This window comes from Canis lupus, chromosome 5 (genome assembly GCF_003254725.2).
Source record: "Canis lupus dingo isolate Sandy chromosome 5, ASM325472v2, whole genome shotgun sequence".
Classification (NCBI taxonomy): domain Eukaryota; kingdom Metazoa; phylum Chordata; class Mammalia; order Carnivora; family Canidae; genus Canis; species Canis lupus.
Window position 1 is genome coordinate 68,323,152 of NC_064247.1, and position 21,261 is coordinate 68,344,412.

The 21,261-nt window shown below is 50.3% G+C and overlaps 1 protein-coding gene across 3 annotated transcripts; it reads right to left on the bottom strand.

Moving 5' to 3' along the window:
* Positions 1 to 123: 123 nt before the first annotated feature.
* Positions 124 to 21,238, bottom strand: DNAAF1 (dynein axonemal assembly factor 1). 3 transcript variants are annotated; one of them, XM_049110636.1, is made up of 12 exons: positions 21,116 to 21,238; positions 18,665 to 18,800; positions 17,839 to 17,930; positions 15,209 to 15,430; positions 14,929 to 15,095; positions 11,960 to 12,081; positions 8,913 to 9,079; positions 7,316 to 7,582; positions 4,029 to 4,123; positions 2,351 to 2,407; positions 1,113 to 1,479; positions 124 to 480 (listed from the first exon to the last, which is right to left on the bottom strand). In XM_049110636.1, exons 3-12 carry the CDS (start codon positions 17,927 to 17,929, stop codon positions 383 to 385), a joined length of 1,653 nt encoding a protein of 550 aa, XP_048966593.1. In that variant the 5' UTR covers position 17,930; positions 18,665 to 18,800; positions 21,116 to 21,238; the 3' UTR covers positions 124 to 382. The 3 variants fall into 3 exon arrangements, with proteins under 3 accessions (XP_048966593.1, XP_048966592.1, XP_048966594.1); XM_049110635.1 differs by lacking the exon at positions 21,116 to 21,238 and adding an exon at positions 20,969 to 21,109; XM_049110637.1 differs by lacking the exon at positions 21,116 to 21,238 and adding an exon at positions 20,289 to 20,353.
* Between the last annotated feature and the right edge of the window lie 23 nt (positions 21,239 to 21,261).

Sequence of the window (21,261 nt, forward strand, 5' to 3'; positions counted from 1 at the left end):
CAGGACACCAGGATTTGATCTAGATTTCTAATCACACATGTAGAGTGGATCTTTTCTCAGGATACTTGGTGCAAGGAAGCACAGGACTCACACAGATAGTAAATAATCCAATAACACTTTGACTCACGTGGATGCTAAAATGTCTGTAATGCTCAGTTACACAGCTTATGCCACAGAACCGGGGGAGGTCAGTCGTGTCCTGCTTTGAGAACAGGAACACGGCTGTCGCACACTTGCAGAGGCACCAGTGGAGGGGCAGCGGAGGCCCCGAGCACTCTCAGGAAGGAAGGGGAGCCCAGTCAAGGGGGTGACCTGAGCCCATGGAGGGCCCTAGCCACCAACTGTCCCCATTAGTGTGGGGGCGGAAGGGCCACTTGAGGGTTCAGTCCAAGCCAAATTCAATGTCCTCTCGGTCTCCTTCCGCCTCACGCTCCACAAGCTCGGGCTCAGACAGTGCCTCATTCTCTTTGGTGATGTTTTCTAAGGAGTTAGGAAAGAAGGTCGTGTGCATGGGAACTGTGGGCAGCCCCTCGTGTGTTCCTGCCTGCAGGCCTCGGGTCAGCCCAGCGTCGGGTGAGAACAGGAATGGCCTGAGCTCAGCGGAGGCCCAGCAACAGTTGCTGAACTAGCCACCCTACCCCGCCCCATTGGCTCGTTCCAGTGAACACAACCCCGCTTTCCCCGCTTCCCCAACACGGGCCTCTCCTTGGCCATGTGCATGGGCCCCGAGTGCCAGGCCAGGCTGACCAGTCAACGTGTGATTTGTCCTGCCCAGCCAGGTGTACTCTAGCTGGCCACCCCCTGCCTGGTGAGCCTCCCCTCCCTGCCAGCACCACCCCTCTCAGCATTCACCAGATCCTCTACCCTCAGGCCAGCAGTCACTCATTTTTCCCACACTCCCAGTCCTCACGTCACCAGAGCCCGCCTGCCCTCAGAAGCCTGAGTCTGGAGAGGCTGGGGGTGAATACAGGTTTCCAGGACATCTCCATGGCCTGTTGAGAGCGGCCTCTCCAACCCATCAGCTGCCCTCTGCTTGGGGTTGGGTTATTGGCAATTCCTTTCCCCCCATCCGAGCTTGGGCCTCTGTGGTCTTGAAAGTAGGGTGGTCTTACCTGGGGAAGAGGCTGGAAGCAGGTCACCGTCCCCGTCCTCACTGGAAGGGGGTGGTAGGGGTGGTGTGGTATCCCTTTGGCAGGTTGGCGACCTTGGTGACTGGTCTGAAGCTTCCTCGCCGTGGAGCTCCTGGATCAGCGGGCGTGGGGACTTGGTGTCTCTACTTGGGGTTTCCGAGTTCCTCTTAGCTGCTTTAAATATGTCCGTAAAGGGTGTCTCAGCCTTCCTGGAGGTGTCCCTGGGGATTGCGAATATGTTTGAAAGCGCATCTGGGGTGTCTTCCAGGACTGGGAGTGAGGAGTAATCCAGTTCGGGTTCACTGTCATCACTCAAGCTCGAGATGGCTGTCACCTTTGGAAAGCACATCTGTTAAGATAAAAACGTGTGTGACCCTTTCTGCTTTCCCGATAGTCACCTATAAAATGCCCAGTGCTGATTCTGCCTTTTTTTTTTTAATCATAAAATACTCTGTTTCCACGTATAAGACAGGCCTGAGGGAGCCTAACACTCTGCCCTTGGGAAGAGAGGCCTCAGCACCGATGCCCTTGGCCAGCCGTTCCCGAGCCCCGAGGTGGTGGCGAGGTGTGCAGCGGGGCTCCGCTCCAGCCCTCCGCCAGGCGTCCAGCCACACTCCCCCCACCAGTGCTGTGCCTGCTACACCAACACCACCCCCCAGGGCTCCGAATCGGCTGGCAGATGCTCCTCCGGGACCTAGCTCACTTGGAGATGAGGGGAGCTGTGGGGTGGGTTGTGTGTGTGTGTGTGTGTGTGTGTGTGTGTGTGCGCGCGCGCGCGTTTCCTAGCTCACAATGTGCTCCTGCACAGAGACGGTGCCTTACGCTGTCCTCTCCCTCGGGCCCCAGTCTGGCACCCAGGCCCCAGCAATGCCGGTCCACGTGGGAGAGCCCCCATCCTGCCTCCTGTACTCCTCCTTCCCTTCCCCATCTGTGTGTCACTACAGGACAGACATCCTGAAAGTGCACACCAACTACCTCTGAAGGACAGAATTGTCCTCAGGGAATTATCTGCTAGGAGCAGTGAAGGTCAGTGACAAAACGTGTGTCCAGGAAGACACACGGGAGTCATCATAAGACCTGATGGAAGTGAGCGGCTGCACTTGCTCTGGAGAGGGGGCTCAGGGGGCCCGGGTGCATTAGGGAGGGAGCCGTGCTTTGTGGGTCACAGGGCCCAAGTGACCGTGACATCACGCTGACAGTGGGAAAGCAGGGCTGATGACCTCATCTTGGCCGTCCAGAGCCTCGCCCACATCAGCGTCCTCCAAGTCCGGCAGGTCCTGGAAGAGCAAGCAAGTCCGTGAGCCTGGGTCCCGTGCAAGCAAAGCGTGCAGAGACATAAGGACCGCAAGCACTCTGGGCAACCGTACACACGCTGCCATCTGAGGATCCCGACCTCAGCAGTGAAAGGGGTTCCCAGGAATACCTATTCCTCATTCCACTTTGCTTTGTCATCAGAGACGGGGCCAGATCACCTGGGAGAGATGTGGGGCCCAAACCACGTGCACTGCCAATGTCCAGATTCATCCTGGGACTCAAAGTGCTATAAAATGAGTGTGGTTTGGGCCTCCCTGCAACTAGGGGGCTTTTGTGTTGTGGGTTTGTTGTCTCTTCCTCTAGAGCCACCAGCCCAGCACGTGAGCCAGGCAGCGATGGATGTGGTTGGATGTGTGACCTTGAGCCAGACTGCCAAGCTTGGTATTCCTGCTCTGTCCCTGCTTGGCTGTGGAGCCCTGGGCAAATTGCTTAACCTCTGTTTCTCAATCTCCTCGTCTGTGAAATGGGGATGAGAATGGTACCTACTGGCAGGGTCAGTCAACCAATATATGGTATCTTTAGAACAGTGCCAGGCACAATTAGAACCGTGAGTATTGGGGCACCTGGGTGACTCAGTCGGTGAAGCGTCTGCCTTCGGCTCAGATCATCACCCCAGGGTCCTGGGATCAAGTCCCATGTGGGGCTCCCTGCTCAGCGGGGAGTCTGTTTCTCCCTCTCCCTTTGCCCCTCCCCTTGCTCATGCTCGCTCTCTCACTTTCTCTCTCTCTCAAATAAATCTTAAAAAAAAATAAGCATTAGCTCTTAGCCATCCTATATACAGCTGGTTCTCTCTCCCCAGCTCTGTTTTTTACTCTACATAGGCTCTGAAAACTAGAAGCCTGCTCTGAACACTGACTGCTCCGTGTAAGTCCTGCTGAGCCACAGGAAATGGAGGAGGCTGCCTGGGAAGCCGGCAGGAGCTCACTCGTGCCCCGGGAAGCTGGCCATCCCACCCAGTGACCCAAGTGAGCACCGGCAGCCTGCAGGCCGTGAGGCTGAAGTGGGGAGAAATGCCTCCGCAATCTTGGTCCCCACTCCCAGCACGCTTCCCTGGCCAGGTGGGAAATGTGTGAACCCCATGGTACCCACCCCCATGGGCCAGGGCATTTATTGTGTCACCAACGTGGGCAAAGCCAGGACAGGGATTCTCGAGGCCACATGCCCACCATCAAGAAGCAACAAGCCTGGATGTGGCACATGCTGCTCACTGGATGGCGTCAGCAGAGGACTGGAGGCTCCAGTGAAAAATGCCACATTCTCAAGGATTCTGTATTAGGCTCGCCAGAGAACTGCTCTGCAGTGTCACTTTGGAGAAAACAAATCGAGAGTTCTGTCAAGGGAGATGGGGAACCGTCTGGCCTGGCACCTCTCAATCTTGAACACACACACGTATGAACACCTGGGGAGACCATGTTAACAGGCAGGTCTGGCCCGAGCATCCGGAATGAATTCTGAGCAGCTTGTGGATGGCAAGCCCGTTGGCCACAGAGCACACGTTGGTTCGTGAGGATTTGGAGGGTCTCCGTGTGATCCGATACCAACCATAAAGCAGACCCTTCTCTCCAGGGGCAGCTGTTTACTTACATCGATGAAGAGCTTCTCCTTCACCTCCAAATCTTCATCTCCAGCCACAGTCTCAGGGCTCGCGGTGTTGGGGGCCACAGTGTCGGGGGCCGGTTCTAAGAATGACACAGAGTTAGTCACCTCGGGGCTGGTTGTATGCTCGGTGCACAGGCTGACAAGCCCGAGGGCAGAGGGAGGCCAGCCCCAGAGACCGAAGCTGCGAGAATCACCAGATTAGGACCGGGTTCTGTCTAAAGAGAAAGGAGAAGGAGACGAGAGAGCCACCCTCTGGCTGGAACTGGGCAGTGACTCAGACAAGGTGAAAGTACTAGCCGGGTGGCAGTTTGGCCGGGTGGCTGGCAGGGGATAAAGGCCTTTGGGAGGTGGATGGGAGGCAGGCTGGAGGTTCCAGGGTGACGGCCCTGCCCAAGACGGGCAGAGTCCACCACCCGTGGGGCCTGCCCGTCCCTGGTGGCAGCGCCAGCATCCAGGAGGCTCACTAAGTAACACAGGGCTGCCTGGGAATGTGAAGCTGGGACGGGTCCCTCCTCCTACTCCAGTCTCCCACTCCTGGACGTCCCCAGGCCCTATCCTTGGGTCCTGTTCTCTGCTTGCTCTTCAGCCTCATGGCTTCCATCATGAGAGATCCAAGGCTCAACCTTCCTAGCCACACACAGGTCCACTGTGTCCAGTTTGGCTCAGAGAACCCCAGTGGGCCTGATGTCCCATGAAACAAGAAGGTGGGCAGAGGGCTTCTGTGGTCGCTGTTGTGGTTGGCTTTCCCTCGCTGGGTCCAGCGGTCACAGTCTCCACATCATCGTCCCTGTGGCTTCTGCAATTCAGTGCTGGTGATAACTACCATGGTCTGCTTCCCTTCCGGCCAGCCACCAGAAGCTTCTCAAGGCAGCAGCTGGGTCCCTTTGTTGCCTAAAAACAATCTGCCTAGGCTTTGTTTTGGGAAAAGGTAAGGCAGGGAAGAGATGAACAATTATTGGGAGTGTAGCTTACGTACCTCGTTCAATCCATGGCAGAGAGACTGTTTTCATTTCACAGTGGCTGAAACAGGCTCCCAGAGGTTTTGGGGTTTGCCTGCAGTCACTCAGCTGATTGAGGGGTTGGATGTGGCTTTGACCTCAGGATATCTATCTAGAAACTTCCCTGCCCCACCTGTACACAGTTTTAGTGAAACACTTGTGTTGTCCTCAGACCGTGCTGGGGACCACCAGGAAGCAGCTGAAGCCCTTCTGGGGAGGGTGGAAGGAGAGGCGGGAGGTGCTGCGATTTCCACGATGGTGCAGGTGCTCCCCCTGCCCTGAGATGCAGACTTCCCATGGGCTTGGGAGGTGACTCGGGCACCCAATCCCGGCCCTGCTCCTCAGGGAGCCAGCACGGACTCCTGATCACAGGAGGTGGTCCAGACTTCGCACGGAGAATGGAGCACAGCTGCTCACGCCGGCCACCTCCTCACTCCTCCCATCCTCCACATATGAGGAAAGACGGTCCAATGCAGGAAAGGGGGATGGAAAGTAGTTGTTTAAAAAGAAAGTTTTTATGTTGAGATTGGCCCTTCTTGTGGCAGAGTCATTTGAATCAAAGTGGAAGGAGGATCTCTTTGCTCTGCCAGCCCAGTTCACCTCTCGGGACGTGGACACCCAGAGGGGTTAGCCCAGGGGGAGCAGAGAGCAGGGACCGGGGCAGTGCTGGCTTTGATCCCTGTGTCCACCATGCACTTGCTCCCCTCCTGGAGCAAGTTACTTCACTGCTCTGAGCCTCTGTTTCCACTTCCGTCAAATGGGGCCACACAAGACCTGGGAAGCCCTGGCCATCTCAGGGGGCAATGCATGTTGGATAACAGAGCTGGCTGTGTCTCGTGCTCCAGACCATGGCCACTGCAGTGAACAAGCTTCTTTTCAAATGTGCCTTCTGTCCATTGAGGAAGGCAAAGGCTGGCATCCCTCAGGGGCCACTCTGCTGCCACACCAGGTGCAGCACCAGAGAGCACTGTTCTCTTTCTGTGGCAGTGGCCGCTCGGGGACAGAACTCTTCCCTCCTGTAGCGCTCGGGGGCAGGGCCTGGAGGGCTTGCACACTTGTCCCTCCTGCTCCTTCTTCCTTTCTGCCCACTGCCTCTCGCTCCCCTGGGATCCCTGGGGAATTCCTGAGTCTCGGCCCTGGCAGAAACAGGGTTTCTGAGTCCCTGGGGGCGGGGGGTCTATCCCCGCCTATATATGCCTCCTGCCTAATGTGCATCTTCATCTCCCACACGCAGCCTGTGAAAGGAGTTGGGTTTTTCACATATCACTGAAGAAAGGCTGTGGCTCTAAGTCCCCATGGATGGATAGTGGGGCACTGTTCGGGGGTGGGGTCAGTTGAGTTCATCACTGAGGATGGTCTGCTCTGTCCAAATCCTTTCACTGGAAAGAGAATTCACCCCTACCTGGCATGCTGGGGTGTGGCCCTTGTCCCTCTGGCTGGTGGTCTCGGCGGTCTGGGCACAGGGTTACTTCTAGGTCTCTCTGACAGTGGGCACCTTCCTGCTGGGCACCTGTGTTCTGGGTCAGACCAGCTGAACTCCCCAAACAGACCCCAGATGCTGCTCAGGGGGACCACGTGCTCCCCGTCTCTCAAGGCCCTGCAGGTAGGGCATGGCCCAGGCCTGGCTCATCTTCACCAATGCTACAGCAATAGGACAGCATCTCAGGGAAGTCCTGGGTTTTTCCACTAGTTAGCAGGACCCAAGGAATGTGGCTGAACCCACCAGGGGGCCCGCTTTGCCTAGACCTGCATCGTCCACCGCAGTAGCCGTAGCTGCACAAGGTTGGCTACTGAGCACTGGAAATGTGACCAGTACTCCTGAGGATCTGAAGTTCTTAATTTGTTTTGATTTTTGATTCATTTAAATTCGACACCTGAAGCAGTATAAAACAGCCTCCCTCCTTTTAGGAGGATTACATCTCCCTTGAACCAGGGAAAAGGTAGCATCCACATTGAGACGTGCTGGGTCAAATGTATACTGGGCTTTGACATTGTGCCAATAAAAGTATCATGTGAAGAATTTTATATTGATTAAAAGGATTATCTTTTAGATAGGCTGGGTTTGGTTAAAATATAATATTAATGTTTCACCCATTTCTTTTTACTCTGTTTACTAGAAAATATACTTCGGCCTCATTGTATTTCCATGGGCAGTGCTGCTCTGGCAAATGAGACACCACTGTGTCCTAATGGCACAGCAATGGGAAACGCCCCACAGGGTGGCTCAGAGGCTGTGGTCCCCCGGGGGGCCTCATGCAGCCCCCAGCTCCTTACCTTTGCAGGTGGCTCTGGGGGCGGCCGGCTTCAGGGCCTCCCCCAGGAGCAGCACCCCCGGCTCCTGGTCTTCAGTCTGCCTGCTGACCTCCACAGGCAGCTCCTCTATAAGACTCAGCTTTTCCGGGCATAGCTCATCCTTGGCCTCGAAGCTTTCCCTGACAAACAGCTCCATTTTCTGCTGCCTCTCCTGCTCCTCATGAGACTTGTCCTTCCCCTGCATGCTGGCATCCACGTTCTGGTTCTCCTCTGGCACTGGCTCCTCCCCTAAACGAGAGATGACCAAAGGTGGGCCGGGAGGACCTGGGGTGGGAGGGCAGTCTGGACATGTCTCGGGGACATGCAGCAAACTGCTGGGAGCGAGCTCGGGGCACCGTTGGGGATGCAGCGATGTCCATCCAAGTGTGCGCTGAGCACTGAAGCCACGGAGCTGTGTCCACGGAGGTGGGGGTGCACTCAACACAATCTAGGTGGACAATACAGCTGTTTTATTATTCCTTAGGCTTTTCCAAAAAGCTCACCTCCCCAGGGAAACTCCAAGGAGCAAGGACCTAGTGCTCTCCCTGTCAGGATCTGTGACAATGTCTGTGAGCCAGTTCCTTGTGTGAGGAAGAACATGTGCCTGCATTTGTGTGCAAAAGCTTATTTATTTATACCCATCCCCACTACGTGGGCAGAGAGAACTTCCTGCGTGCAAATGGTGGATTTAAAGGAGCAAGAGTAGTAATGGAAAACCTTAATAACCATGTGGCTGAGATACGGGATGAAGACACAGACTAAGCCCCCGGTCTAGATGCTGGCAGATTTATTGCTGTCAATGGCACTATGTGGGGTGAGCATGAAATCAGTACAATAGCACAGTGCTTTGATATGAACTCACGATATTCAGAATAATGGCCCCACAAAGGTGTCTGCATCCTAACCCTAGAACCTGTCAGAATGTGACCTCACAGAGTAAAAGGGACTTGGCAGAGGAGATTAAGGACCCTGAGATGGGGCGATGATCCTAGAGTATCCAGGTGGGCTCAGCGTCACCACATAGATCCTAAAGAGAGGGCGGCAGGGGGTCAGAGCAGGAGAGATTTGAAGGTCCTGCAGAGGAAGGTGGAAGAGGGGCCACAGGTCCAGGGATGGCAGCACTGAGGGGATCTCAACAAGCTGGAAAAGATGAAAAAACAGATTCTCCCCAGGAGCTTCCAGAAGGAATGCAGCCTTGGCCACACCTTGATTTTAGCTCCGTGAGACTCACAGACTCACGTTCAACTTCTGACCTATAAAATTGTGTTGTTTTAAAGCCCCTAAATTTATGGTAATTTGTCATGACAGTCATAAAAAACGAATAGATCATTTATTTTGGAAGACTGAGGCTATTTTAACACAACTGCACTTTTATCACTGAAAGTGGCTTGAAACTGCCCATTAATGCTGGGGCTCTTCCTAACCCTTGGCAGGTGGGTGAGGCCACATGCACAGGCATCCGCAGGTGTGTGAAAGCTAAAGGTCAAAGCTAAATCCCAGAGATGAAAGGCCAAGTTCCCCAGCCCAGATCTCTAGTCTACACAGAGCCCTGGGTGCTACTGCTACCCAGAGCGCGTACCTCCCTCCTGGCTGGCTTTCTGCCGCTTTCTCTCTTCTGCCTGCTGCTTGATCATTGCTAGGGCTTCAATGCTGTCCTCAATCTTCTTCCGGTCTCTGCTCTCCCACTTCTCTCTCTCCTCCTTCTCCGCTGCAAGCCCTCCCCTGGCCCAGGCCTCTGCACAAGCTCTGTTGAAGAGGACAAACAAAAAACAGAAATTGGAGAGTTCCTAATTTTCAACAAGGTAAAAGTAATTCAAAATATACTGTCTCACCAAACTCGCTCATTTTCTCCAAATCAAACTGAAGGCACATGGGACGTGTGGCCACAGAATATCGGTTAACATATGCACACTCCCCTCCTTAATGGCTTGCAAAGGCTTCTCAATGCAATGCCAAAAGCACCAGCAATAAAAAGGAAAAATAGAGAAACCAGACTCCATCAAAATTAAAAATGTTTGTAACACAAAGAATACCACAAAGTAAAAAAACACCCCACAGAATGTGGGAAGATATCTGCAAGTCATACACCTACTAGGGGATGAGTATATAGAATAAAGAACTCCTATGACTCATGAATACAAAAACAACACAATTTAAAAGTAGAAGAAAAATTTAAAAGAATGAAATGAGAAGCCATGAATTGGGAGAAAATATTTACAAGAAAGAGAACTGATACATGGCTTATGTTCAAAACAGACAACTATGAGACCTCAAAAAAAACAAACAACCCACAATTAAAAAAAAAAAAAGCGGGAAACGATCTAGACACCTCACCAAAGAAGACAGGCAGATGGCAAAGCAGCTCAGTGTCCTCTGACATCAGGGAATTGCGGGTTACAACGAGGAGATGCCACATCACGCCTATTAGGACAATTGATATCCCAAACACTGACACCAGATGCTGGGAAGAAGGTGGAGCCCACTCATCCTGGTGGGAACACAGGCTGGTGCGGCCCCCTAGAGGAGAGCCTGGCAGCTACAGAGCTACGAGTAATCTTCCCTACAAGCTGGCATCGTGCTCCTAAGTATCTGCTCAACAGTTGAAAACCAATGTCCACACAAAACCCAGCACACAAACACTTGTAGCGGCACCTGTCACAAGAGCCCCAGAGTGGAAACAACTGCAAAGTTCACCAATTCCTGGCTGAATAAAACATGGTGTCTCCAAATGGAATATTCTTTTGTGACATTATTTTGGAATGAGTTACTGATCTACACTGCAGTGTGTGTGAACCTTGAAACTATTGTGGAAGTGAAAGAAGCCAATCACACAAGGCCACATATTGTACTATTCCATTGATAGGAAACATCCAGCATAGGGAAAAAAAAAAAAAAACATGGAGATGGGGCTGGAAGAGAGAGGGGATGAGGAATATCAGCTAATGAGTAAGGGTTAGTCTTTTGGGGCAATACAAATATTTTAGAATTGACGTGGTGGTGGCTGTACAACTCTGTGAATATACCAGAAACCATCGAGTTGTACACTTTAAGTGGGCAAACTGTTCTAGTGGCTGGGGATACAGCAGGTTACAAGAGATGACAATACTTGCTCTATTAGAGCTGCCTTTTAATGGGGAAAGATGGATACTCAAAAGGAAACAAGTATGTCAAAGGCTGATGTGTCCAAAGAAAAGAGAGCCGGTTAGAGAGACACCAGGTGGAAAAGGTGCTCGTGAGATGGAGAGCTGCCTGAGGGGACAGGTGATCAGACACCTGCAAACACCTGTGAGGAACCTCCTTGGCAGGGAGAACAGCAAGTGGCTGATATGGGACAGCAAGGGGATGGGAGGAACTAGGGCTCAAACCCCAGTGAGTCCGACCCCTGAACCAGAGTGGCAATATGCAAAGAGGCTGGCTCCTATCCCTGCTCCCACTTTCCTGTGGCTCAGCACCACCCATGGTTGAGGCTCAGAATCCTTAGCTGCTGCTCCCATGGGTTTACTCCTTCTGAGCCCAGCACTTCTCAAATCCCACCTGTGGTCATATTGTCCCCACCTTCCTGATGAGGAATGTGAAGCTGGGGGAGCCCACCCAAGGGAACAGACCTCAGGGCTGCAGGCCTGTGTTTCAAAGTCACTGCCTAGGCTCTGCTCTGTGGCCCCTGTGGCCCCTGGGTGCCGTGGAGCTGGGTACGCCTTCCCCCGACTTCCCAGGAGCAGGTGGTCTTGTTTTCTTCACCTGGAGGCTCTCACTTCTACTTGAAATATTTGTTAGTTTGATTTAACTTTGTGAATTCAAAAACATACTACCAGCTACACTGCTTCTTAAATGCTGTGTACCAAAAAAAAAAAAAAAAATGCTGTGTACCTTAAAGTTTAGATTGCATTTCACTTCAAGCAGCCCATGGTACAGAGATTTTATTCTAAGTGAGAATCAATGGTGACTTAAATTAAAAACATAGATACAAGAGTCGTGACCATACACATGGCAGTCCCAGGTTCAATATTCTTAATCTAAAAAAGACCTCCTATGAAAAAAAGAAAAAAGAAAAAAAAGACCTCCTATGAACCAATAACAAAAGGACCTCCAAAAGGAAACTGGGAGGAGGTTATAAATGGGGTGCTCACAGAGCAAGAGATCCACCTGCCTGACAAACACATAAGAGTGCCCAACCTCATCAGTTACCCCACAGTAAGATGAGATACAGTCTTCACTCATTGAGTCGCCTGATGAAGATTTCATTTATATGGCTATGTCTGATGAAGTCATGAATCATCACAAATTTTCTAGAAAATGATTAGGAAATATTTGCAAGCACCTCTACAAAGTCTCAAACTGCAGTCTTTAACCCAATAATACAACTACTCAAATTCCACCCTAACAAAATCAGCAATGAGGTCAGAGACTTATGTGTAAGGATAGTTATAAGAGGATTATGAAAAAAAAATCAATGAGTAAGTGCTCAAGAATAGGTAATTTCTTATTATAAACAATTATGTAGCCATTAAACTTGTTTCCTAAGAATATTGCAAATGCTCGCAATTTAGCAATGTGTACAAGTTTATTATTAAGCGTGTTCAACCATTACGTACTAACATGCGACCCAAAGGCTTCTCTCCTCCTTACCTGTCCTTTGGGAAAACTGGCCTGTCATCCAGGTATGTTAAGTGTTTCAGCCGAACGGTGACAGTCTTTCGATAATTAGCGATGTGCCTGATAACGGGGTTTCCCATCAAATTCAGTACGCGCTGGAAGCATACAGGCAGAGCCAGACTGATTACTAACAAACATGGGTGTGATTCAAGTAGTCTACACGTGCTGTGCTCTGACAGTACATAAATAAGACGCCTGTGCCCCCCACCACCCCCAGATGACTTTATCAGGGAAGCTAGAAGGTTTTCCTTGCTTTTTGGCCATCATAACTGTCCTAGTAATGGAGCAGCCCATTCTTGTACTTCAACCACAGACCTGAAATCTCACTGTCCTTCCAGAACAACCTTGGAAAACACGTCTGGAGGCCTGTCCAACTCAGTGAGGATGTTATTTTGCTCACCCAAGCTCTTTGGCTGACATTAGCTTCAGTCTAATTGGCTGTTTTCTCACCTTCCCAGCCAGGACTCATTTTAAGAAAGCATACACAGCAGCCAGGCAGATGGGAAGCTCGGATAGGGAAAGGATGGAATGTGCCAGCTCGCCAGGCTCACGCATCTGCTGGATGTCACGTGGCATCCCCTGTCTTTAAACCCTGTCTCCTCCTTTCCTGCTCGTGACACTTGGAGAAGTGGGCAGCTAAAGCAACATGCAGCAGAAGATCCACTTAAAACTAGTTTGCCTGAACTCATGAGTTTTTTTTTTAAGATTTTATTTATTTATTAATGAGAGACACACAGAAAGAGAAAGAGAGAGAGAGAGAGAGAGAGACACAGACAGACAGAGACACAGGCAGCGGGAGAAGCAGGCTCCATGCAGGGAGCCCGACGTGGGACTCGATCCCAGGACTCCAGGATCACGACCTGAGCCAAAGGCAGACGCTCAACTGCTGAGCCACCCAGGCGTCCCACTCATGAGTTTTCTTATTGAAAGTGGTCTGTGTTATTGGAAAAAACAAATATACTGCAACCTAGTAAGGTTAACATTCCCCAAACTTCATTCTGGTGGGTATTTACTCTGTGGGGCTGGGGGAATAGGGGTGTGTATGTGTGTGCAATATACACCCCAGAGCAGGCATGAGGGGGCTGCATGGTGGGTGGAGATTTATTTATTTTTAAAGATTTTATATGGGTGGAGAATTTAATAGCAGACACGAAACAGGGTGCCTAGGTGGCTCAGTTGATTAAGTACCCAACTCAGGGTAATGGGATCGAGCCCCACATTGGGCTCCATGCTCAGTAGGGAGTCTGCTTGAGATTCCCATTCTCCCCTTCCCCTTGCTTGCTCACTCTCTCTCTCTCTCTCACACATACACATACATACATACATAAAAATTTTTAAAAACCAATCACAAAACAATTGTAAAGCAGACTGCTTTTGTCATGGACTGAACTGTGTTCCCCATCCCCAAATTCATATGTTCAATTTCTAACCCAGCACCCCAGAATGTGGCTGTATTTGGAGAGAGGGCCTTTAAAGAGGTGATTCAGATTACAGGCCCTGGTCCCACCCGACTGCTGTCCTTAGAAGAGGGGATTGGAACACTGACATGTAGAGGAGACGATGCGAGGACACCGGACACAGGGAGAAGCCCCCTCACCTACCCCTGGCACCACAATTCTGGACTATTCCTACCCTCTTGGAATCATGAGAAGATAAATTTCTGCTGTTTAAGCCACCTAGTGTGTGATAATTTGTTATAGCAGTTAAGCAAAAAGAAAATAAAGTGTTATATGACACAGCTGTATATGATCGCTGTGTGCTGGCAGTTCTAAACGAGTCCTCCCTGACAATCTACTCAGAACACTATTCCTGACCTATGAGTTGCTCACTATTTCTCTTTAAATCATCTCACTTTTTCCTTACATATCCACACCCTAGGCAGTACATGGTGAACTCAGGGTTTTGGGGTGCTATCTTTAATGTTTTACCTAGAGCACAAGACAACATGCACACACAAGAAAGCAAGGAAGCTGTCAAGGGCTACTGGAGTTGAGTCACAAGGACACAGGAAGCAGCTGCCTGGAGGGGTCCCCACAGGCCGGAAGAAGGGACTATCTGAATATCCAAAACTAAAATGACAGCAAGGATGAAATCAGATCAAGTACTATATACATAAACCATGGTTCATAATGACACAAGGGAAGGAAAAACCATTCCTTGTCACTGTTCGTGGTTGCTAGGTACTTGCTCCCTTTCTCTGAAAATCCATGAATAAAAAGAACCAAACCTCCATCCTGGACCCTTCTGTGAGAACTCTATATTAGGGAACCCTTAGGTGATGAGGGAGGTGCTCGTCAGAGAACGCTCCAGCTAATAAATGAGGCAGGGATGGGAGGGCTGGACAATGGCCACTGCGTGGCTCCAGAAGCCATGACTCATGAGGCAGAGTCGGTGTCCACCAGCAGCTGCTATACAACTGGGGACAGAGGGATGAGGGCTTTTTCCTGGCTGCGGCAGGCTGACCACGCGGGTCCCCATCAGGCTGTCTTTGAGTTACAACAGAGGCAACCAGACATGAGAAGGCCCTGTGACACGACGCAGCCACACACCTCCAAGGGAAACCCTGAACCTGGACTGGACAGAGCCTCCGGCTCCATCAGCATTCCACAGGAAATACGGGACCAGCAGAACATGTTACATGACACCCTGGGGACGCAATCAACCAAATCCAGATGTGGCAGTCCTGAAAACGGGACTGGTGTCTTCGGAGATTGATGGGAGGGGACAGCAGAGACTAAGAGTGACACCCCCCCTGAGGAGATTCACACTGAAGTGTTTGTGGACAAAATGACACAGTACCTGGCATTCAAGTGCTCCAGCTAAAGACATCAAGAGGACAGGCTGGGTAAAGAAGGTCGGAGGAAAGGAGGGGTGGGAGGAGGCAAGGGGGGAAGAGATTCAGTATCTAAAGAAGGCAAGTTTTGTGTGCATGCACATTTTACCAAGTCAGGCATGCTCTCCAGGACACTCAGGATTTCTGGATCACTCAGCTTGTTGTGAGAAAGGTCAAGGACGCAAAGTTTCAAACACTCCTTCAGATGCTGAATGTCTTCCACGGTCTCTAAGTGGTTGTGGGCCATCTGGAGCGTGTTCAGGACTGGCAGACAGGCTGGAAGGTGAGGTCAGCAGAAGTGAGCAACAAAAGTATAAAGTACCTTTAGGACCTCCCCCAAGGGAAAGCGGTGGACCTAGTGGCATAAGGACCCTCGTGGGGCAGCTCACAGAGGTTTTCAATGGTCTTGATGTAATTGTTGCTCAGGTTAAGAGCATCCAGTTTCTGTAGAGATTCTAAGTTCTCGATTTTATGAAGCAGGTTCACTTGCAAGAAGAGGCAGCGCAATTCGGTCTGGGCTTCCAGATTCTCGATTTTCTGTATTCCATTGCACTCCAGCCAGAGACAACGTAGCCCTGTGTACTCTTCCAAGTTCTCGATCCGATTGAAACCTAGTGAGAAGGAAGGGGGGTGCTGGCTAAGCTCCTCCATGCATGCAAGACACAGGGTCACCCTTGTTTTTGACTACCCGTCTACCATCCACATGTCCTTCCCCTAGTGACACCATGGGAGCATTCCTCTGCTGATACTGCCCCGTGGCTCCCCGGGCAGCCAATCAGAGGCACGGCCATTTGCTCTGGGCTGGTCACACTTAGCCAAGCAGGGCCAACTTTGATGGACCCTGGGAGGTTTTGCTGGCTCCACTGGAGAGAATGGGGAATTGCCAGCCCCGTGGGGTGAAGCCTAGCGCTGCAGCAGCTGCCTTCCCTTCTTGGCTGGCAGTGGGTGGAGGCGAGGGATCACCTGCCCCCAGTGAACCAGAGGAGCAGGGCCAACCAAGCGAAGGAAACAGGCATTGCGGTGAAGCCATGCCGTGAGCACAGGGATCCAGCTGAGCCCGAGGCCAGTGCAAACTGTGGGTCCTGTTCTATTTTTCAGTTTTAGGAGCCAAATTTAAGGTAAGGAGAACAAACACTTTGTTTACATTGGTAACTCATTATCAGTTTGTAACTGGGGGTTCATCTGTTATCACCAAAGCCCTTGAAAGTTATTCTGTTGCCTAAAAAAGTTTTGATTAAAGTTATAGTATCCCTGGTGAGCCAGAATGAGCCAGCTAAGCTATTCCCCCGGTTCTGGCCCTCGAAATAGCAGCAGATAGTGAATTCAGTTGCTAGGTTTGTGTGGTCTAGGGGAGCAGGAGCGAATACGGGCACATCTCCGTCTTGGCTCTTCCACCTTCTAACTCTGCACTAAGTCTGACCTGTTGGATCCTCTTCTCCCCACCTCTTCAAATTGGTCCCCTGGGCTCTCCCCTAAGTCATCTTATTCACTGTGACACCTACATGTTGGGTGCCAGATTTTGGAGATGGCAACGTGGAGGTGTGGAGATCAGTTAGGAGTCCTTGCATTTCCTTAAGGGGTGTGTGCTGCTGGCACCCTTCCTGGGTCTCCCTGGCATGGCATGCCTCGCGGTGGCTGCCCCAACCCCCAGATGCCAGGCTGCACGTGCCTCTGCATCGCCAGCAGAGTACAGAAGAGTTCCTACTAAAGGAACACACAGAGAGGGTCTATGAAGTGAGTTGACCACCCGAATTCAGAGGAAGCTGAAGCTGTCCCTCCTCTTCATCACTGCTGGGACTAGTGAGGTCTACGGACCCTCGCTGAGGTTTACATGGGATCCTGCACACTAGGCCTGGGGCCCCTGGGGTGCCACTGTTCATGCTTCTCTGACCTGGGAGGCACTAATCACCCTCCTCTTTCGAGATGTGTCCCACCCAAGCCCAGCATTCACTACTGGATTGCTGGTTTGAGAAATTTTTAAGTCCTTCAGAAAATATAAGTAAAGGATGTCACATGCTTCCCTGGTATCTATATACTCAGTGGCCCCTTTTATCAGCTCCAGTCAGTGAAGACTTGTCAAGGAAATATTATTGCTTTTCTACAGATCTTCACTGAACTCTGAAATTTTTCCTTTCCTTTCCTTTCCTTTCCTTTTTTCTTCTTTCTTTCTTTCTTTCTTTCTTTCTTTCTTTCTTTCTTTCTTTCTTTCTTTCTTTCTTTCTTTCTTTCTTTCTTTCTTTCTTTCTTTCTTTCTTTCTTCTTTCTTTTCTGATTTTACCCATTTCTTTCTTTCTTTCTTTCTTTCTTTCTTTCTTTCTTTCTTCTTTCTTTCTTTCTTTCTTTCTTTCTCTTTCTTCTTTCTTTTCTGATTTTACCCATTTATTCATGAGAGACAGAGAGACAGAGGGAGAAGCAGGCTCCCTGTGGGGAGCCCAATGTGGGACTCCATCCTAGGACCACAGGATCACAACCTGAGTCAAAGGCAGATGCTCAACCACTAAGCCACCCATGTGCCCCCCCCCCCCTTTTTAAAGATTTTTTTTATTTATTCATGAGAAAGAGAGAGAGAGAGGCAGAGACACAGGCAGAGGGAGAAGCAGGCCCTATGCAGGGAGCCCAACATGGGACTCGATCCCAGGTTTCCAGGATCATGCCCTGGGCTGAAGGCGGTGCTAAACCACTGAGCCACCCAGGCTGCCCCTTCTTTTTTTATTTTAAAGATTTTATTTATTTGAGAGAGAGAGAGAGAGAGAGAGAGAGAGAGAACAGCAAGGGCAGTGAGAGGAAGAAGCAGGTTCCCCACTGAGGAGGGAGCCTGACTCACAGCTCCATTCCAGGATCCTAGGAACATGACCTGAGCTGAAGGCAGACGCTTAAATGGCTGAGCCAGCCAGGTACCCCAAAACTCTGAAATTTCTACTCATATATACTTTGAGAACTCCAGAGGATCCCAGCAAGAAATTTTTTTATACCACTAGAGCCTTCTGCCTGACAGCAGACCCCTCTACCAGGTCCTTACCTTTAAAGTGTAAATACAGTGTATCATTCAATGCTGGGGTAATATAAAGCTTGTGTTGCTTGCAGAGTTTTTGCAGGAAACTTTTAGTCATTCTGTTAAGTGAGAAACATGAATAAGAAATTTATTTCAATTTGTCAGCTGTGAAACATTCCAAAAATTCTTTAGCACACCCATTTCTTCTCCAAATTCCAAAATAACCTAAGTGGCTGATAACTTTTCTTTTTTTCTCTTTCTTTCTTTCTTTCTTTCTTTCTTCTTTCTTTCTTTCTTTCTTTCTTTTCTTTCTGCCTAATAAACTATTTTAAGTTCTTTTTTTGTATACCTTTCAGGGCCTCCTCCAATATCATTACTTTCAGCATTCCTAAAAATTGCAATGTATGTTCTAATAAAAATACTTTTAATAGTGTCATCAAGAACTACTGATGTTTCTCTCTCCAGGCCTGGCATTAAAGTTTAATACACTGTGGTTAGTTGTGCTATAAATGCAGCGCCATTCTGACTCTGGTACTAATTCTTAGACACTGGGCCAACTATTTAATTTCCGTGAGCCTCAATTTCCTTATCTGTTCAAAGGGGTGATTACAGCAGGACACCTGGGTGGCTCAGTGGTTGAGCGTCTGCCTTTGGCTCAGGGTGTGATCCTGGTGTCATGGGATCGAGCCCTGCATTGGGCTCCCTATGGGGGGCTTCTCCCTCTGCCTATGTCTCTGCCTCTCTGTGTCTCTCATGATTACATAAATATAATCTTTAAAAAAAGGGGGGGGTGATTATACCATATACTTTCCTCAGTAAATGTGCTGTAATTGGCAGCAGCATGCTCACATACCTGGGGCTGTGATTTTCCTGGTCATCTCTCTCATTTGCTAAGCAACTGCCCGACCTGCTGTCACCACTCTGTTTCTGCTTGCTTGGGTAAGATGTGTCAGAAGGACTCACACATGTTTCCTTCGGGTCATTAATTTCTATAAAATAAGGGAATAGAGATCAAGAGATGTATAAAATGCCCAATTTCAACTTGATTAGTAAATGTTGGCTTTTAATATGGAACATGAGGGCTCTTTAAATGTATGACGATTTGTAAAGCATTGGTAAAGACTACGGCAAGTTCACTTCTAGGGAGGTCCTCCATGAGAGCTTTTGTACAGGTGCACAAGGATGCATGTACAAAGGTATTCATTACTGCATTACTTTTAATAGCAGAAGACAGTCAACAATGCAAATAACCACCCGTGGTGGCTAGTTACGTAAAACAACGGATTAGTATCTGCCTTGGGGAAGAATGCACTACATCAATCAATACGGATAATTCTCAGAAACAGGTAGGAGAAAATAAAGTTTCATGATAAGCACATATATATACCATTTATATAAGTTAAAAACATACAAACCAATGTTATGAGGTGTTTATGGACAAATAATATATATACATAGAGAGAGAGGAGGGGAGAAAGCATGTGTGGAAGGGAGGGTGGGAGGGAAGAAGGGAGAGACAGAAAGAGAGAGAGAGAGAGACAGATGTGATTGAAAGAATCCACACAAAAATTCTGGACAAGGGAAGGGGAGGAGGGTATAGGAATGAGAATTGGGGGGAGAAGGGCAAAAGGAGCATCAACTTTATTTGAAATGTCTTAATTAAAAAAACTTGAAGTAAAAATGATAAAACTTTAATCATTTTCAATTCTTAGTGATGATACATGGCTATTTGTTACAATGTTCTCCCTTCTAATTATTTTTATTTTATTTTATTTATTCATGATAGTCACACAGAGAGAGAAAGAGAGGCAGAGACACAGGCAGAGGGAGAAGCAGGCTCCATGCACCGGGAGCCCGATGTGGGATTCGATCCCGGGTCTCCAGGATCACGCCCCGGGCCAAAGGCAGGCGCCAAACCGCTGCGCCACCCAGGGATCCCAATGTTCTCCCTTCTTTTTAAAAAGTGCCCCAAAGAAAAACCACAGGAAAAGAAACAAAAGTGTCGAAAACATCTTTGGTAAAAAGAGAAGGAGCACGTTCAAAGGCACTTAATTTTTTTTAAAGGTCAATCAAAATTGGCCAGTTCAAATGCACTTAAATCTTTAAGAGTTGTTGGCTGCTGTGCTCTATGCTCCTGTGGTCTATCGAACCAGACTAACCACTCTGTGTGTGGGACAGAGTCTTACACTCTTCCATTTCCCACTGCATGCAATGTCCAGCCACAGGAGGTGCCAGATAAGTGTTTGGGGGAATAAATACACAAGAGGTGTTCAGCATACATAATAATTGATTATCTGAATAATAAGAGCTAGTGTTGATTAATGGCCCACTGTAGCCCAGAAACCTAATATAATTACCCCTACCTACAGACCAGTACACTGCCCCCCCCCCCCCCCCGCAAAGAGAGGCTAATCTCTGGGCTGACAGCCATAAAACTGGCAAGTTGCAGAGCTGCAATCTGTACCCAGTGTGAATACCTCCAAAGCCTGTCTGTTTCCAGTGAGCCACACAGCTTCCCTGCAGCTCTTCATACAGGGCTTGCCTGGACGGCTAATGCTCCAGACACGCTTGTTGAGTGAGTTCAAAAAACGAAATACAAATCAAGTAGCTTATGCAGCCATTGAAAGATTTCCCTTGGGGCCCCAAGCAAAGTGAGAGCAGAGGCTGAAAGCTGTCTGAGAAGCTGGTGAGGAGTCACCCACTGACCTCAGAACCACCAGCTCCCCATTCACTCTCTACCATGGGTCAGGCACTGGACTGGACCCTGCTAATTCAGTCAGGACGTCCTGCCCCCCGAGCCTTTGATCTTTGATCTTGCAATAAAGGGGAACATTCCAAATAGGTAATAGGTGGGCGCTGGGGAGGCGGGTGTGCTGGGTAAGGGCTTGCGCTGCGAAGTCCGACTGTCCAGCGGGAGTCTGTGCTGTCAAGGACCTCACGAGGGTAATGTCTCTGGAGCAAGTTCGTAACCTCTCTAAGTCTCAGTTTCTCCAATTGCATGAAACGGGGAGGAGTGCCCATCGCTGGGGGCGGGAGCACCCTTTACAAGGCGTGCGGCGCGCGCGTCATTATTACTAAGGCTCCCGCGGGCCGGCCGGGTCAGGGGTGGTGCCGGCCGCAGCCCCCCGCCCCTCGGCTCCCGGGCAGCGGTGTGCACCTTCCTTGCGGCCCGCCGGGCCTGCGTCCCCGTGGTCGCCCGCCGACTGCTCCACGCCCGGCTCCTGTGCGCGGCCCTGCCCCGCCCGCCCGTCCACCGCGGGCCCCGAGGCCTCGGGGTGCATGCTTATCCGGGAGCCCCGCACACCCTGCTCCGCGGGGTCGCCGAAGCCGCCCGCCGGGTCAGCGACGCGCTGCTTTCCTTCCCCGCCCGCCCGCCGCCCGCGTCGGAGTCGTTGGCCGCCCAACGCTTGCCGGGTCGCCACGGCAACCGCCGCGCACGCGCACTCGGGG

Coding starts and splice junctions, on each gene's coding strand:
- DNAAF1 (XM_049110635.1), bottom strand. CDS start 21,092: ATGCACCCCGAGGCCTCGGGGCCCGCGGTGGACGGGCGGGCGGGGCAG. Junction 18,801..20,968: donor CCCGGCGGGCCGCAAGGAAG/GTGCACACCGCT, acceptor CTTATTTTATAG/AAATTAATGACCCGAAGGAA. Junction 4,124..7,315: donor CCCCAGAGCCACCTGCAAAG/GTAAGGAGCTGG, acceptor TGTCATTCTTAG/AACCGGCCCCCGACACTGTG.